This window comes from Erithacus rubecula (assembly GCF_903797595.1).
Source record: "Erithacus rubecula genome assembly, chromosome: 2".
Taxonomy (NCBI): domain Eukaryota; kingdom Metazoa; phylum Chordata; class Aves; order Passeriformes; family Muscicapidae; genus Erithacus; species Erithacus rubecula.
Genome location: NC_136685.1, coordinates 52,908,745 through 52,925,643, shown reverse-complemented (window position 1 = coordinate 52,925,643; position 16,899 = coordinate 52,908,745). Strand labels below are relative to the sequence as shown.

The 16,899-nt window shown below is 36.5% G+C and overlaps 1 protein-coding gene across 2 annotated transcripts in view; it reads left to right on the top strand.

Annotated features, from left to right (window-relative positions):
* MED23 (mediator complex subunit 23) overlaps nt 1-16,628 on the top strand; it is a 36,801-nt gene extending 20,173 nt beyond the window's left edge. For both annotated transcript variants that reach the window (XM_079324995.1, XM_079324994.1), the window contains 16 exons: nt 382-627; nt 808-950; nt 1,497-1,671; nt 3,379-3,542; nt 4,669-4,793; nt 5,276-5,481; nt 6,426-6,606; nt 7,252-7,422; nt 8,626-8,842; nt 9,657-9,893; nt 10,905-11,070; nt 12,069-12,141; nt 13,210-13,424; nt 13,948-14,068; nt 14,727-14,858; nt 15,538-16,628. In XM_079324995.1, the coding sequence (XP_079181121.1) occupies nt 382-627; nt 808-950; nt 1,497-1,671; nt 3,379-3,542; nt 4,669-4,793; nt 5,276-5,481; nt 6,426-6,606; nt 7,252-7,422; nt 8,626-8,842; nt 9,657-9,893; nt 10,905-11,070; nt 12,069-12,141; nt 13,210-13,424; nt 13,948-14,068; nt 14,727-14,858; nt 15,538-15,711 (2,746 nt within the window). In that variant the 3' untranslated portion in view covers nt 15,712-16,628. The remainder of the gene's footprint in view (nt 1-381; nt 628-807; nt 951-1,496; nt 1,672-3,378; nt 3,543-4,668; nt 4,794-5,275; nt 5,482-6,425; nt 6,607-7,251; nt 7,423-8,625; nt 8,843-9,656; nt 9,894-10,904; nt 11,071-12,068; nt 12,142-13,209; nt 13,425-13,947; nt 14,069-14,726; nt 14,859-15,537) is intronic.
* The last annotated feature ends 271 nt before the right edge of the window (nt 16,629-16,899 follow it).

Here is a 16,899-nt window from a genome sequence, read left to right as displayed (position 1 = left end):
TTTTCCAGCTAGTGGAAATGAAATATTTTATCTCAGAATAATGTTTTTATTACTGATGGAGAATCTGAAAGTTAATGGACAATTTTGTTTAGTTACACTGTGGTTTGGAAAACGTCAGTAAGCCAGATATTGCGTTAAATTTTTTGTTTGGAAAGGTGGTTTTTAACTGTGTTTTTCTCCTGAGGTATTTCTCCAGTGTAGAATATTTGTAACATGGTGAAACTGTGGCATAAGAAGTTGTTGTTTTGATGTGATGCAATTAATAACTATTTTGATTTTTTTTCTACTATTTTAGAATGAGTTTTTTGGCCGAGATTGTTGTACCTGTATTCCTGGAATGCATGCACTTTCTGCTTAATGTTTAATCTTTTTGGCACGCAGGTTTTTGCAACAAAGCTTAAGGAATAAAAACTTACAGATGAATGACTACAAAATTGCCTTGTTGTGCAATGCTTACTCAACCAATTCAGAGTGTTTCACTTTGCCAATGGGTGTACTCGTAGAGACTATTTATGGAAATGGAAGCATGAGGACGCCTCTTCCAGGGACTAATTGCATGGCATCAGGGTCTATCACCCCATTGCCAATGAACCTCTTGGACTCACTCACAGTTCATGCCAAAATGAGGTACAGTATATGCAGCTAGTTTAGCTTTTTTTTTTTAACCCATAAATCTATGTGTAGGATATTATCATTATCATGTCCATGTGGCTGGACATGTCATATATATAGATCTATTAATTTACTTTAAAAATATGTTAAATTTCAAGTCCATGCGTTTGATTCAAAAACACTTTCTTTCCTCAGTCTGATTCACAGCATAGCTACAAGGGTAATTAAGCTGGCTCATGCAAAATCTAGTGTGGCCTTGGCTCCTGCTCTTGTGGAAACCTATAGTCGCCTGTTGGTTTATATGGAAATAGAATCCTTGGGCATCAAAGGCTTTATCAGTAAGAAAGAAAACCTTTTCTTTTTTTCCCCTTTCTTTTTGTTAAGTAGTATTTTTGTTAAGTAGTATTTTTGTTTAATGGCAACTGGAGACCAGTAAAACTGAAAATAAAATGATGCAGCATATATAAATTAGTTTAATGTAAAAGAAATTTTGAAAATTGTCCTAGTGCTGCAGTAAATTCCAGACTGGTTGTGCTGCTGTCCTTTTATGTCATCACTTGTATGGCCAGGATCTTTCCAGTTGTGCTGTGTTGTGTAAAAACATGCTTAATGGAAAAATATAAGCAAAATTACTTTAAGACACACAGGACACTTAATTGCTTTTGTTAAAATAATTTGCATGTCTGCTGTATGTGTTCATTCAAAAGATTATTGAGCTCTATACATTTACATCTTCAGACAGCACTTGCACATATGCTCTTTGTAGTTAATACACTTTTCAAATCAAATGTCTGACTTACAGCCTAATAAAAGCAGTGTACTCTGTATTTGTATTTCAGGGTGTGATCAGTTGTAATTTTACTTAACAAATTCTTTTTCATAAGGTCAGCTCCTACCAACAGTGTTCAAATCTCATGCATGGGGAATTTTGCACACTCTGCTGGAAATGTTCAGCTATCGGATGCATCACATCCAGCCTCACTACAGAGTCCAGCTCCTCAGCCATCTTCATTCCTTGGCTGCTGTGCCACAGACTAATCAGAACCAGCTTCATCTCTGGTGAGTGACATTTGCCTTATTTATCTAGAATCTCAGATTCCTTCTTGTTGAAAGCTGCACAAGAACTGTTTATATGGCACTTCCCAGTCTTACTTCTGCGACTAAGTTGTTTTAGGGTGTCTCAGCAGGGTGTGTTTCAGCAGTGCAGTTGGATGTTGCCAGTAGTGCTCTGCAGAGACTCATGCTCTTGCACACACATGGCAGCAGTGTTATGAGTCAGCACACAGGATGTGCAGCAGAGCTCTCATGTCCACAAGTGCTTCTTGTGTGGTAGATAAAGGGCAATGCCTGCTACTTGTAATCAGTGCTAGGCTTGCCTGCCTGTGAGACTGTGCTTGCTTCCATCTGTAGAGGCTGTTTAATTCCCTGACAAGAGTTAAGTTGGTTCCACTTAATTCTTATGTGAGGTTGATTTTCAGTCAGATCAGAGAATTAATCTGGTTTACCCTGCAGCTGAAAAAGGACTTATGCAAAGCTATGGTGACTGTACAGGAACCTGGATGGAGTCCCTCCTAGGGTGTGTGTCATGATAGCCTAACACTGTGACTAATTTGAATAAAAGAAAGGTGACAGAGTGGTTAGAGAAGGTCTAGAGAGGTTACACAGGTAATTCCAGGCAAAAGCTTTGAGCTGACCTTACTGTTAATGAAGTTGAAGAGCATGACATTCATGTTCTATGTAGAATCTGGGGCTCCTTGTCAAAAACTTGGGGAAAATAGCATGTGTTCACTCCTGGAGTACAATAAATCTTGTGGGAGTATGAGACAGAGTAACTTCATTATTGCCAGTTCATATAATGTCTAATTATACAGTAAATTCATAGATTCACAGAATGGTTTGGGTTTGAAGGGACCTTACAGTCATCTAGTACCAGCTGTTTTGTTGTGGGCAGGGACACCTTTCACTGGATCAGGCTTCTCAGTTTCATAGTCCAGATTCAAATTGCCTCATTGCTTATGCTTTACCAAGCATAAAGAAAACAGGTCAAGACAAGTTTCTCCTGAAATTCAAGGCCTTGATCTATTTATTGACCTCAATCTTGTTTTGTCATCTTAGTCTGTAAAATAGAGATGTTAGTCAATTTTAATGAGCGCTGCATACAACTAGAATAAACTAAACTATGGCTTTGGCATTTCAAAGATACAGTGTTATAAAAATCTTTCCAATTACTTCAAACTACCTGGTGTGAAAAGTGCTTCCAATTAAAGCACTGGAAATTAAAGTGCTTTTAATCAAAAGTTATACTTCCTCAACTTCCTAATTTCTTTAACAAGGACAATTTAGTGCTGTCTACTTGAAGATAGTAGTTAGCTTTGAAGCTTCCTATGTATTATTCATGCCTTTTTATTTTGGTTTTACATATATTTATTTATATTATCTTCCTTAGATGAAGATATGCAAAAAATAATAATGGGGGCTCTAAATTGGAGAGACTTGAGGCCCTTTTTCAGGGTCTCTGCACTTGGAATTTTTTTGCTAAATCTACTTTTGAGTGCTTTATTTGAAAATAGGATACTGAAATAGTTGATAAGTTTATTAAACAGTAGAAAAAGTGAACTTTTTCAAAAGGTTAAGAACATAATTTTTAAACCAGAATGTTTCTTTATAATTTGAAGCAGTAAATGGAGGAAAAAATAGGTATTTTTGAAATCTTAGAAGCATCAGCATAAATATTACTTGCTAACTGGACTTGTTTCCTTCTTTCAGTGTTGAGAGTACTGCTCTAAGGCTGATCACAGCTTTGGGCAGCTCGGAAGTCCAGCCGCAGTTCACACGGTTCCTCAATGATCCTAAAACAGTTCTTTCAGCAGAATCAGAAGAACTCAACAGGGCTTTGATCTTAACTCTGGCAAGGGCAACACATGTGACAGGTAATAGCAGTACATCCTAGTAAAAGCTGTAGACAAACCATTTCTCTAAAGTACTGTGCGAAAGAGTGTCATGGAAATGACCTAGTCACAAAACATATCCCATGCACTTCTGGTTTTGAAAAAAGTGTAGTTTAAATTTACAACTACTTGTATTTAGGCAAAAAGCTATTATTGAAGCAGTTGAAAAATGAGACATTCTTTAAAAGTTTATGTAGAGGTACACTGTGACTAGGATTTAGAGGTTTTTTTAGCATCTTTGTTTTGAGTTTCATTATTTTAGATCTACAGGTTTGGATTGATTACTGATACATGCTATGTAAATAACATTAAATATGCATGGCAACTGTGCTGCTCATGTGGAAGCCACCCCCTTTGTAGCTTGCATTTAAGTAAAAGTAGTCTGGATTTTTGGTTTCTTTTTTTTTGGGGAAGGGAAAAAAGGAAGCTTTCATTGTGTCTTGTAATATTTTAACAGTGTGCAGTGACATGGATCAGGTTTTTGTTGGCTTTGCGAGATGTTTTCTCTCTCTTTTTTTATGGTTCTAGTCTGCAGATTCACTGGACAGTTAGAATAACTCATTCACAAAGACTGGTGGAGGTGATCTGAAGGGGAAAGGACTTCTATGTGTTAGTTCCTTTTTGATTTTTTTAACCATTTCTCAACCTTTGATGAAATCAGCCCAAGGGTTGGAGGAATGAGGCTTTCATTTCTACTACTTAATTGGGGAAAGTACTTCTGAACAGCCTTTTTGAAGCAATATAAAATGGCATACAGCAATTTCATAATCATTATCTTCCTCAGGATTTTTTTCTAAAAGTCTAATCAGTTAATCAGCAGAAGCTTTTTCTAGTGACCTTGCAGGAAATCAAATATAAAATGTTAAAATCGCGATTGCTTTATTTCTAACTCAAACCTTATAAATAACTTTCTTATTGTTTATAACATAAAAAAGGTAATACCCAGCACCTTCTATAGGGCAAATAAGGCCAAAGAAAGGAGCTATGAGAAGTTGGACAAAAAAAGGAAACTGTTGGGCTAGAAAAGCCTTGATGCTTATGACATCCATGGAATACCAATAAGAAATGGTTTTGTGTGAAATTCTAATACCATCAATCCATTTTTTAGACTTTTTCACAGGCTCCGATTCAATTCAGGGAACTTGGTGCAAGGATATACTGCAGACTATCATGAGTTTCACTCCACATAACTGGGCATCACATACTCTAAGCTGTTTTCCAGCTCCTCTGCAGGTAATAATTTAAACCTGAAGACTTTACAATTTGAAATACAATGAATTTATTCCCTTATCAATATCCTTTGCCTTTTGTGGGTTGGTGAGATTCTTCCCCTGTCTGGACTGCATTAATCTCAAGTCCCTGAAGAATGCAGCATGATTATAATATTGCTATTACTTTAGAAATAGTTACGTTCCCCTGGAGTATTTTAAGGTCAGATTTGGTCAACTGATATTTTTCTGGTGCAAGGTAGATCAGATGGTTTAAAAATTATAAACTAAAAAGTTGGAAAAGCCATTTTTTCTTGTTGCAGTTCGTCATGTAGCTTTGTTAGTGACAAAATAGTCACTGTGGTACCACAGTGAAATAAGAACCCTCCCTAGTAGGTTGTATGATGCAAGGAAGTAGGAACCCTTACTGTGCTAAATCAGGCGAAATTTTCCTGTTCAGATGTTTTACTGTAAGCACTCAGTCACAGCAAAGCTTACTTTTTTCAGGTGTTCTTCAAGCAGAACAATGTGCCTCAGGAAAGCCGGTTTAATCTGAAGAAGAATGTGGAAGAAGAATACCGGAAATGGAAGTCGATGACCAGTGAGAATGAAATAATCACACACTTCTCTGCTCAAGGATCATCCCCGCTTTTCCTTTGTCTCCTGTGGAAGATGTTGTTAGACACTGATCACATTAATCAAATTGGTTACAGGTGAGCTTAAAAACATGCTATTTCAAAATCATTAAGCAGCATTCTCAGTTCTGAGGACATAGGCCTTGTGCATTAACAGCTTGTTCTTTTTATTAATTTGGAGCATGCATAGCATGAAAAAATAGACCAGAGCTAGCTAGTAACCAGCATGCCATAATAATTGTGCAGTGTTTAAAATTGGTTCCACCATGCAGTGGTCTGCAATGCATGTTTTGGTGAGAGACAAGGATGTGAGATGTTTGAATTAAGCAGTTTACTTGTAATAGCAGTGTTTCAGGCAATCTGAAAGAGTAAACAGAAAATATAAAGCATTCATTTACTTAGCCTTTACACATGAGTAAAGGACAAGTATTTCTGTAGAAAACAAATGTTGGATTAAAATGAAAATTAATTACAGAAGTAGTAATAATCTGTTTTTTTAATTTGTTCCTGGTAGAAATAGCACCAGTTTCAGTTGTGAAAAATATATTTATTTCTTTTCAGTCCTTCCTAGATCTGCTGAAACAGTATTTATGATAGCATGTGTTACTCCTGTGTGCAGTGATGAAATTGTTTATAAATGCTAAGGCTGTATTACAGTGCATGGCATGGGAAAATAAAATTGGGTTGCAGAAGGTTGTCCTCAGAAGTGTATGACTAAAATTGCATAAGTAAAGCATAGGTTCTGGGCAGAATACTGCAGATGAAATTGGTGAACTTGAAGCATTTCTCCTGATTGGTATTTGGACTTTGGAATTTTCTCGCTCTAAAGTTGGGGCATTTTGCTTTGCTTTGGCATTTCCTTCAGTTAATTTAATAAGAAGGAGGGAATTCTGTCTTGTTTGTTTGTTTTTGTTTTTTTAAAGACAATTGTGTTAAAGCCTGCTTACTCATATCAAACAGATATGCATTAGAAATACATTAGGAACTGTAACAATTTCTGTTGATTTTTTTTTCTCTGCTAGAGTGTTAGAAAGAATTGGAGCCAGAGCTCTGGTGGCACATGTCAGGACATTTGCGGATTTCTTGGTGTATGAGTTCTCTACATCTGCAGGAGGACAGCAGCTCAATAAATGTATTGAGATTCTCAATGACATGGTGTGGAAATACAATATTGTAACACTGGATAGGTTGATACTCTGTTTGGTAAGTATCTCATCAGAAGATACCATGACAGTTGATGCAGTCTGCTTTCTGACTTCTTTTTAGGAGAAGTGTTTTAAAAATGGATTGCTCTGAAATAGTGACTATGTGCTAAGTCAGTAATCAAATAAAGTAATAGATTACTTCTTTAAGCAACATAAAATCCCAACTCTTAGATTTCGCTGAGTCCTCAGGGAAGCATTTCTTGGTTATTTAATGGCACCCATTGAACTAGCATCATTAAATGTTGTGTTTGGTGGTTTGGGTCTCTGACCTCAGAGCCATGCAGTTATTTAAGCTCTGCAGAGGGACCTGGACTGGCTTTATCAGTGGGCTGAGGTTGTCTGAAGTGCCAGGTCCTGCACTTGAGTCAGTTACTTTTCAGTAAGGTAAAAGAGAGCTAGAATTCCTGCAGAAAGTGCTGTCTCTGGGGAGTTTGTAGGATCTTCTGTCCATGGAACAAAAAATGGGATAGGGATTGAATCTGCCTCTTTTTTATGCCTTCACTTTAAAAGTAGGATTGAAAGACCATATATTCAACGTGAATTTGTGTGCAAATGTAACAAATTTGGCTGCCAGGTTTTGGGGCTGTTGAGCAGACAGCAGTGTCAACTGTAATTTCATGTTATCTGATCTGTTTCATTTCAGGCTATGCGTAGTCATGAAGGAAATGAAGCTCAAGTTTGTTACTTCATCATCCAGTTACTTTTACTGAAGCCTAATGATTTCAGAAACAGAGTGAGTGATTTTGTGAAGGAGAATTCTCCCGAACACTGGCTGCAGAATGACTGGCATACAAAGCATATGAGTTACCACAAGGTATCACAGCTAATAATATTCTTTTATTGTAGTAATTTCTGTGGAATTGATGTCAGCCATCATTTACAGGACAGCTTTATCAATTTTTGGACTTGCCTAATAAGCTGTAATTTGCTTGGGTTAGTATGAAAATAATAAATCACTGTATTTAATGACTTTGAAATTATAATGCAGTAATATTCAAATACGGAAGTAGCTTAAGAATTGGGTGAATGTTCATTCTTCCTCATCTAAATAAAATAATTTTAAAATCTTGGTTATACTGAAATCCACTCAGAAGGGAGTTTTTGTGCATCAGGGAGAAGGTTTTTTTTTTGGTGTTTTATGACTATACCAATAGGTAAACCTAGATTTTCTTCTAATTGTTCAAACTTCTTACATCTTTTATGTGACAAGAACATGATAGCCTGATATGTTAGGGAAGAGACCTGCTGAGATTTTAATTCTCCTGTAAAGATACTAGTTTCTGCTGGCTAGAAAAAGATGTGCCAATGAGCTGTTCTGTCAAAAAATAAACACTGAGATGGAGCAGATACATACAAACTGTCATGTAGCTCAGTGCATGCCATCTAGTTGATTCAAGAGCTGTTTGGTCTGTATTAGCCCTCTGACTTGGCTGTACAGTGTTCTGACACTGCCTAAAAGTGTAAGGGTAGCAGGGAAAGCAAATGAGCCTGGCAAGTGCTCTGACATGGCTGCACAGTCACTACACCCAACTGGCATGTAGAAATTGCAGTCACAGGTAAAATATTAAGTTCAGCTTTTAGCAGTACCCATCTGTTATTTGAGTACACTACAATTCTTTCCCAAGGAATTCTTTCATTTGTGCTGTTTCTAGTGTTCTAATTTAGGATATGATGTAGAAACTTCAGTAGTGCTGATTTCTCCTATGTTTTCTCTTCAAGTACATGACAAATGACACTTTAGTGCTTTCAGCTTTGTTTTGGGATTCTTAATGTTCTCTTATGCCCATTTTGAGTGGTGATGAAACTTTGTTCTGGGTTTTTTTTTTTAAGATAGTATCTACTATTCTAATAGCCAATTCAAGTCAGAGTTCAATTTTATTCAGTAACCTTCACTGAATTCAGATGTCATAAAGAGGTTCTGAAGTGTCTTTTTAAGATGTAGATGCTGAATGTTTAATCCATTACTTATAAAGAAGGAGATTTTGATTTTTATTTTAGTGGATTTCTTTCATTCCAGAAATACCCTGAAAAGCTGTATTTTGAAGGATTGGCAGAGCAAGTGAATCCCCCAGTTCAGATCCAGCCCCAGTACTTACCAATTTATTTTGGAAACGTATGCCTGCGCTTTCTGCCAGTGTTTGACATTGTAATTCATAGATTTCTGGAATTGCTTCCAGTGTCCAAATCACTGGAAACTTTATTGGATCATCTGGGAGGTTTATACAAATTCCATGGTAAGTTATCCATGGATACAGTCAGATATATTCCTGCTGTGATCATTATGTCCTCTTCACCTCTTTCATTCATGATGTTCATGTATTAGCACAGCAGTGCCTTATTCCTTTCCTGTTCTCTAAACGCTGTGTACATTTACACTGAGAAGTGTATTTCCTATTTAGTGAATTTCAGCTAACAGTGACTGTTTTTAATTCAGGTATCTCTTGCTAATTCATGCTTCCTTCACACCTTTCCTATCCATTCCCTTCTAGTAGCAAATACTCGAACTTGTGTCCTAACAAACTTTGTGTTACCAAGACTGAAACAATTGAAAAGCAGTTCCTCTCTCTATCCTTACTTAAGATTCAAATAACTTGACCTGATAATTGAATACTTTCAGAAATGCGCTTTTATAGTAATTGTTTTATAGGTGTCATTGCTGTATTATGCTCAGACAATTTACAATGCTCTTCTTTACTGTGACTTCATACCTGGAATCTTCTTAACTAATACCTTATGCATAAAAAGATTATTTAGTCCATTTACTTACAAATATATTAATATTACCATTAACTTTTGAACTCTTACTAATACTGACTTTCTTTGTTCCACTTCTTTTGTTCTGCACAAACATTGAAGTATGTGCAAGACAAAGGAAAATGAGTTTTGTAGAGTATATTGAAATAAAGAACGTGAATCAATTCCATATGTGCTATTTTTAAATAAATGCAACTTAGTCTTACAGAGCTCTTGATTTTAGTTTTCTTTGCCACAAATAGTGATGCTGGAAGTTATTTCTGGCTTTTATTGTTTTCCCTTTCTCCTTGGCAGACCGACCAGTGACCTACCTGTACAATACTCTTCACTATTACGAGAGGCATCTGAGAGAGCGCACAAACCTCAAGAGAAAACTCGTTCATGCCATAATTGGCTCTCTCAAAGATAATCGTCCTCTAGGCTGGTGTCTGAGTGATACTTACCTCAAATGTGCCATGAATCCCCGAGAAGAGAATCCGTGGGTTCCTGATGATGCTTACTATTGCAAGCTCATTGGAAGACTAGTAGACAATATCCTTCTAAAAGTTTGCTTTAATTAAGCTGTGACAATGACTTACAGCTTCATTTCATCAAAATATAAAGTTCAATTTATTTATTATTCTAAACAGGGATATGTTTAAGCATTGCTTAGAAATATAATTACAGATGTTTATGCTTTCTGAATTGAATATTGATTGTCAAAAAAATAAGCTTGATGCAAAGTGTAAGTACTTAAAAAAAATTTCGAAAATAAGATTACTATTACTGTTTTCTAATGCCATTTATTAGTATTACTGAAAATAAAATATTGAGAGCACTGCCACATTTAAGATGTGGGAATAGCTAGCAAATTAGAGAATAGGAATATTCTTGGACTTCAGCTTCTTTCTGGAGTAGCTTTACAAGAGTTTACCAATTTTCAGGATGTTACAAATTCTTTCATTCCGTCTCCTGAACTTCCCTTTCTTAAATGTGTAACTTGAAGGAAGTCTATTCAGTGTCTTCAAAGAAAGCTAAAATTATTTAAACCCCTGCTTTTATGCATGTTAACTCTGGAGAACTTTTTTTATGTACTTCAGATAAGTTAGTCTTGTTTGGGAAAGTGAAATATTTTTAGAGGCTAAGCAGGTGCTCCTTTTGCACAGTGTCACCCTGGAAGCCTGCCAGATCTTACCAAGAGGTGAATTGGTGGTTTCTGAATATGCACGTAGTAAACTCCTATTATTTATCTTTTCTCCTTTTGGAAGCAGACAGTGAATGAAATGCTTGCTGTTGTTTTTTCCACCTCTTTATCAGGGAAGTTTACCTTTGCATGGCTTTGTGTGTGTAATATACTTACAGCTATGTATTCATGCAGTCTTTCAGTGATTGAGTATCAGCATCTTATATTCATACTTTTTTTTTAATGAAATGTGGCTGTTCTACTTGTTTTCAATAATTTTCAGTTTAGTTTAGTATGTGGTATATGCATCGATTTTTAATCACTGTGCTGCTTATACTTGTCTGTGTCAGGGCAGGTTTTTCTTCCTTAACCATTGCCACCTATGGCAGGCAAATCACCTGGTCCATTTCCAAATTGTGACTGGAGATTCAATGAGTTTCCTAACCCAGCTGCCCATGCTCTGCACGTTACCTGCGTTGAGCTCATGGCTCTGGCTGTTCCAGGGAAGGAGGTGGGCAATGCTCTGCTGAATGTTGTGCTGAAGAGGTATGTTGGCTTTCTGAAATGCTTTTCTGCAATATATCATAGATAATTTCAGATTGCTAAGGTAGAGAAAAACACTCAACCCCCAACACCTGTGATACTAAATTTCTTACTTAAAAAAAAAAATTAGGTGTATATAGGTAACATTTTATATATAACGCATTTTTGGACAACGAACAAGGTGACAGGGACCAAGCAGAAAAATGTGTTAGATTTGTGTTCTGTAGTGGATTGTGTGCTTCAGGAACAGTTGATGTGGCATGATGCCCATAAAAGAAGGAAGGCATCACACAGGCAAAGATTTTATCCATTGGGTTCAACAGGAAAGCCTGGAGAAAGTGTGTTGTCCTTTGAGCTGTGCTGAGAGGAAGACAGTTGATATCACAGAATCTTTCAGTGCAAAAAAAAGGTACTGGAATCATTGGCATGACTTTGAATCTTCCTGATGCTGATGTAGATCAGAGGTACTTTGAAACAGTGGTGTGCCAAGGCTGACCTTTTGTCACAGTGCATTAAATTTGACCCATAGCTGCTTCTTGGACGGCCATTAAAAAACGCAATGAGAGACAGAACCTGGTATTCTTGTAGCCATTCAGTTGGCATCCCTGCACAATGATGAACTGGGATTACTTGGATAATTTGCTCATTTGGCTTAGTAATATATTATTGTTAGCTCTGTTTGGGGCATATGGAGGGAAGGAGTCAATAAAGGAGCAAAGAGCCCTTAGGCACTAAAGCTTAAGGACAAAAGTTTGAAGCCATTCAAGGAAACCTGCTACAATGCAAAACACTCAAAGTTTTGCTCACAGCATCCCAGTAGCATTTATACCAATGGCTTTTATACCATCTTTTGGCTATTGTAAATACCTGTGTGTGTTTTTGTAGTTCTGTTAACTTGACAAATATTCCTGGTGTAAGTACACCTGGTCTGTAGATACACAGGAAGCACAAATTGCAGTTGTGTACTTTGGAGCTTTAGTTTTCTTTTTCTTTGTCTCTAGTCAGCCCCTGGTGCCAAGAGAGAACATCACAGCTTGGATGAATGCAATTGGACTGATAATCACAGCCTTACCAGTGAGTCAATATGTTGTATTTTAAAATAAAAAATTATTCTTCCATGAAACATTTATCATCTTTCTAGAGAACATTGTAAAAATTTACAGCCAACATCTGTAGATTCCACAGCAAGCTATTCACAAGGCTGTGTGCATGTTTGAGAAAAATCTACTGCTCTAGCTTAGAAAAATTGACCCAGTTTTTCTATTTTATATGTGAGTCTAGGATGGAAAGAAGTAAATCACTCCAGTTTAAATGTATAGTGTGTAGTATTGAGAACTGGAGCTACATAATAGATCTATGAAGGTTCTCATGAAAAGTTATTTTTTGATTAATGCTTGTGCTTTCACATCCTTTAGTTCTTAAACCATATAAATAAGATGCCACTAAGATTGCAAAAGGAAATATCTGCAGTACTGCAGTTTGTGTATCAGTAGAAACTTTGATCATCTGAATTCATCTTGTCATATGTGTGGCTTATGTGTGTTGCAGCTGACCTTTCCTTGTGACCTCTCTTCCCCAATAAAATGATTCTTCTTGGAGGAAAGCCAGCATGAATTTAATCCTTATTATTTTTATAATGCTTCTTATTCTTCCTGTTCCCTCTCCTTGCATCTTCATCTATATTCTTTGTCTTTTGTATCTTTTTTTTATTCCTTGTTTCCATCTTGGTTTTTTGGTCTGTTTTTGCCTGCACTCAGAAGACTAGAAAATTCTCAGACCTTTTCCACTAAGGCTTTTTGCCTTGTCTTTGCTTCTTTTAGAGACTTTTATATCAGGTGATTAAATAATTAAATTCATGAGGTATGTCTTGATAATGCCAAACCCTTGAGTGTGCCATATCCATTAACATGGGTACTTTCTGTGTAGGGCATCTTAAATTTTCATCTTCATCAAACATGGTTACCAACTACCATTTATATACTATATGTAATTTATAACACTTTTACATATATACATATGAATATATATTTATATATACAGAAATGCAATAATAGTAGAAAGAGCTGAGGAAGCATTGTCCTAGGTGATGTTCTTTTTATAAACAATTGGGTTTGTTCTGTTGTTTTGGTTTTTTTTCCCCAGGAGCCATACTGGATTGTTCTCCATGATTGCATTGTGAATGTCATCAACAGTCCCAGTTTGACATCAGAGACAGAGTGGGTTGGTTACCCATTCCAGCTGTTTGACTTCACAGCATGCCACCAGTCTTACTCCGAGATGAGTTGTAGCTACACTTTGGCTTTGGCACATGCAGTCTGGCATCATTCCAGCATTGGACAGCTTTCTCTCATTCCTAAGTAGGTGCAATGATATATGATAATGTAATTTGCCTTTTAAATTCCACACATAATGTAGATAACAAAGCTCCACCTACAGCACTTACACCAACGAATAAGTATGTACAGGGGAGCTCCAAGACTTGCCAGATGTATCACAAGGTTTTTTCCAGCTCCCTCTTCCACTGACATAGCTCTGGTTGTCTGTAGGCTTTAGGCCTATCATGTGGTGTGGCTGCCTTAAGTCTTTTTAAATCTAGATTAGCTTTTATGCTTTTATTAGTTTAAATTTTTCTTAAAGCAGGGACTGTAGCATGTTCCTAAAGCATCAACTGAAACTGTGAACATTTTTAATTCTAGAGCTGCCCTGAAATAATGTTTGAAATAGCTCATATTTCCAGAGGCACACTGTTTTTTCTAAAATAGAGGTCTAAATCAGTGAGAGAGACTGTGATGTTTTGGCTAGAATTTGATACAGGTGAAAGAAATAATGAGCTCCAGATAACCAAACAGTTGATGTGGTGCATGTCTTGACATACTGCAGGTTCCTCACGGAAACGTTGATACCCATTGTGAAAACAGAGTTCCAGTTGCTCTATGTTTACCACCTCGTTGGTCCATTCCTGCAACGGTTCCAGCAGGAGAGGACACGGTGCATGATAGAGGTAAAGTCTGGCTTGTGGTTTGTTTTATGCTGTATGGATTATTTTACCTTTGCAGTTAAAACAGAATGGCATAGAAATCTTTAATAAATATTCTATACAGTTAAATAAAGTTCTATACAGATTAAACAGTAATTGCAAGGATCTGAGTTGCTGAGTTGGTATTCAGCTTACCACATCAACCAAAATCTTATTGGATGGAACACGTAGGACATTTATTTTTAAGCAAGAAAAGAAATAAAGCCCCAGAAATATCAATCAGTAGATGCTTTCTTTGGCTCTCAAACTAGTTGCAAAATATACATCAGACTTACTGCCTGGAAGGAAGTATGCAAGAGATGAATTGTGAGGATGGAGGAACATGAACTGTTTCATACATTCACGTCAGTTAGGGGAGGAAAAAAGAGATGGAGCTCACCAGTAGGCAAGTGAGCTGAAAAATGTCAGATATCAGAAACCCTGCTAGAAAGAAGAACTTAAGTGGGGAATCATTTAGTGAAGCATAATGGGATGACTTAGACCTGACCATTCATCCCTGTAAGAAAGTAAATTGTTAGGAATCACAGCTACTTAAAAAGCAGTACATATTTATGATATTGTCAATCTAAAGCATTTTAAAACTTGTTTTCATTTGGACTGCTCTTTCTGTCTGTGGAAACAGATTGGAGTGGCATTTTATGAAATGCTCCTGAATGCAGATCGGTACAGTTCCCACCTGAACTATATGGATCCCATTTGTGATTTCTTGTATCATATGAAATACATGTTTACAGGTGACAGTGTAAAAGACCAAGTAAGTAAACAGTATATATTGATACTTTAGTTATCTTTCTTCCCATATAGTAATTTAATCCTTTTGTGAACTATTTTTCATACCAATTTGATTAACAGTTGATTAGTCTCTATGTACAAAGTAGGAAGTTGGTACAGGAAAAGGTTCAGATGGATAGATTAGGTATCTCAGATTGCAAGATTAATTTATGTAAACTAAAATTTAAGATACAGCTTCAGAGTGCTTAAAATACTATTATTAGAGCTATTGCTAGAAATAAAGCTGGTTGGTATTTCATAACTTCTATTCATTTAAATCTGTTTCTCTAAAGTTTTACTTAATTTCTGATTCAGTAGTGTAATTTGACTTGTTACAAAAGCATTTCATTCATGTTCAGTGAAGAATCATTCACTCAATTTATCTCTGGTTTATAACAGTATGCACTTTTAAAAGTGTCAGTTGTGTAACTTGTTTTACAAAGTTTTGGTGCACAGCTCTTACAACGGGAAGGGTTTTCTTAAGATTGGTTATCAGATAAAGGTCCAAAAGTTAGCATTGTTAAGAAAATATTAATGTAAATACCTCTGCTATATCTTTTTCTATTTTCTGTTGTGCTAATGTGATGTTTGTGTACAGTAGTGGCATGTAAAAATGCTCCTATTTTTTACTGAATGCATTTTTTTTTCTTTTTTTGAAACAGGTTGAGAAGATAATTTGTAATCTTAGACCAGCTTTGAAACTTCGGCTGCGCTTCATAACGCACATCAGCAAAATGGAGCCAGCTGCAGTTCCACAACAGCCTCTCAGCAATGGCTCCCCAGCACAGCAGCCCAGCCAGGTGCCTGTCAACGTGGCTTTGCCAGTAACACAGTGAGGTGAAGTGCTGGGCTGACCTTGCTGTGAGGGCTTCCTCCTCTTACTGACCCAAGTGAAGCAGCATCTGGTCTGAAATCTGGCATGCTTTATAAAAGGACAGAGGACCACATACAGACCTCTGCTTTGAGTGCTTTTGTATCCTGAAGCTGCCTAGCTCTGTGCATGCCAGTCTTCTTAGCTATTTATGCTAGGCACTAGATAAGGGATATGTTGCCTTTCCCTGAAAGCACTGAGTAAAGATCCTCTGCAAGCACATACATGGATTTCTGAAGAGTTTACTGTATTCTGCTCCCTATCCTGGGTTGAGTCATCTGGATTTTTCCTTTTTTTTTTCTGCCTGTGGTATGAAAGGACTCTCAGTGTGTGTAAAACAGCCTTTTAAAATTTGGGTTCTATTTTTTCATCCAACAGAAGAGTTTAAATAATTTTTGTCTTTTGGGCAGACTGTTTAAGGCCTTATACAGAAACTCTCCTAGAGAGAGATTGCATCAGTTTTATTGAGTTAATTAACATCTTTCTAAAGACTAAGAATGAACCTTTGAAAATATTTGTAAATTTTGTGTGTACAGATTTCATTAAACATACCTCAATGGGTTTGATGTAGTGTTAGTTACTAGACTGTTGGATTACATCCCAGAGGCTGTCTCCAATGAATCTGTTGGAAGTCTGCATATTCACTTCAAGCTGTACTGGATCATATTTGATCTTTCCTGTTTGGGAAATGGTGTCGTTTTTATTAAGTCAATCACATCAATTTTGCTGATCTTACTGTATTTTGGATTTGTATAATCTGCTGCAGGGTTTATGTGTACTGGACTCAGCAGGTTTTGATAACAGAATTGAAAGGCTCAATGTTTTGTAAATATTCATCTTTTTGGACAAATCTTTAATTAAAAAAACCACCGTTTAAAAGTCTATATTGGCATTGTTAAGTTTATTTCTTTTCCATACTCATTACCTGAAAAATAAGGATTGACCATAGCAAAGATACTTCCATGTCCCAAGATCTCTATCAGCTTTGCATTAATGACAGTTTTAACATGTTACAAATAGAGTCCAGATTAATAAACTCAGGACTGATCTGATTTATAGCTCTCTAAAAATTTAACAGTTATGGAAAGAAGTTGCTGACTCAGTGGGTGGAAATTCTTTAGTTTGTTTTTTTGTTGTTCTTATACTTGGATCC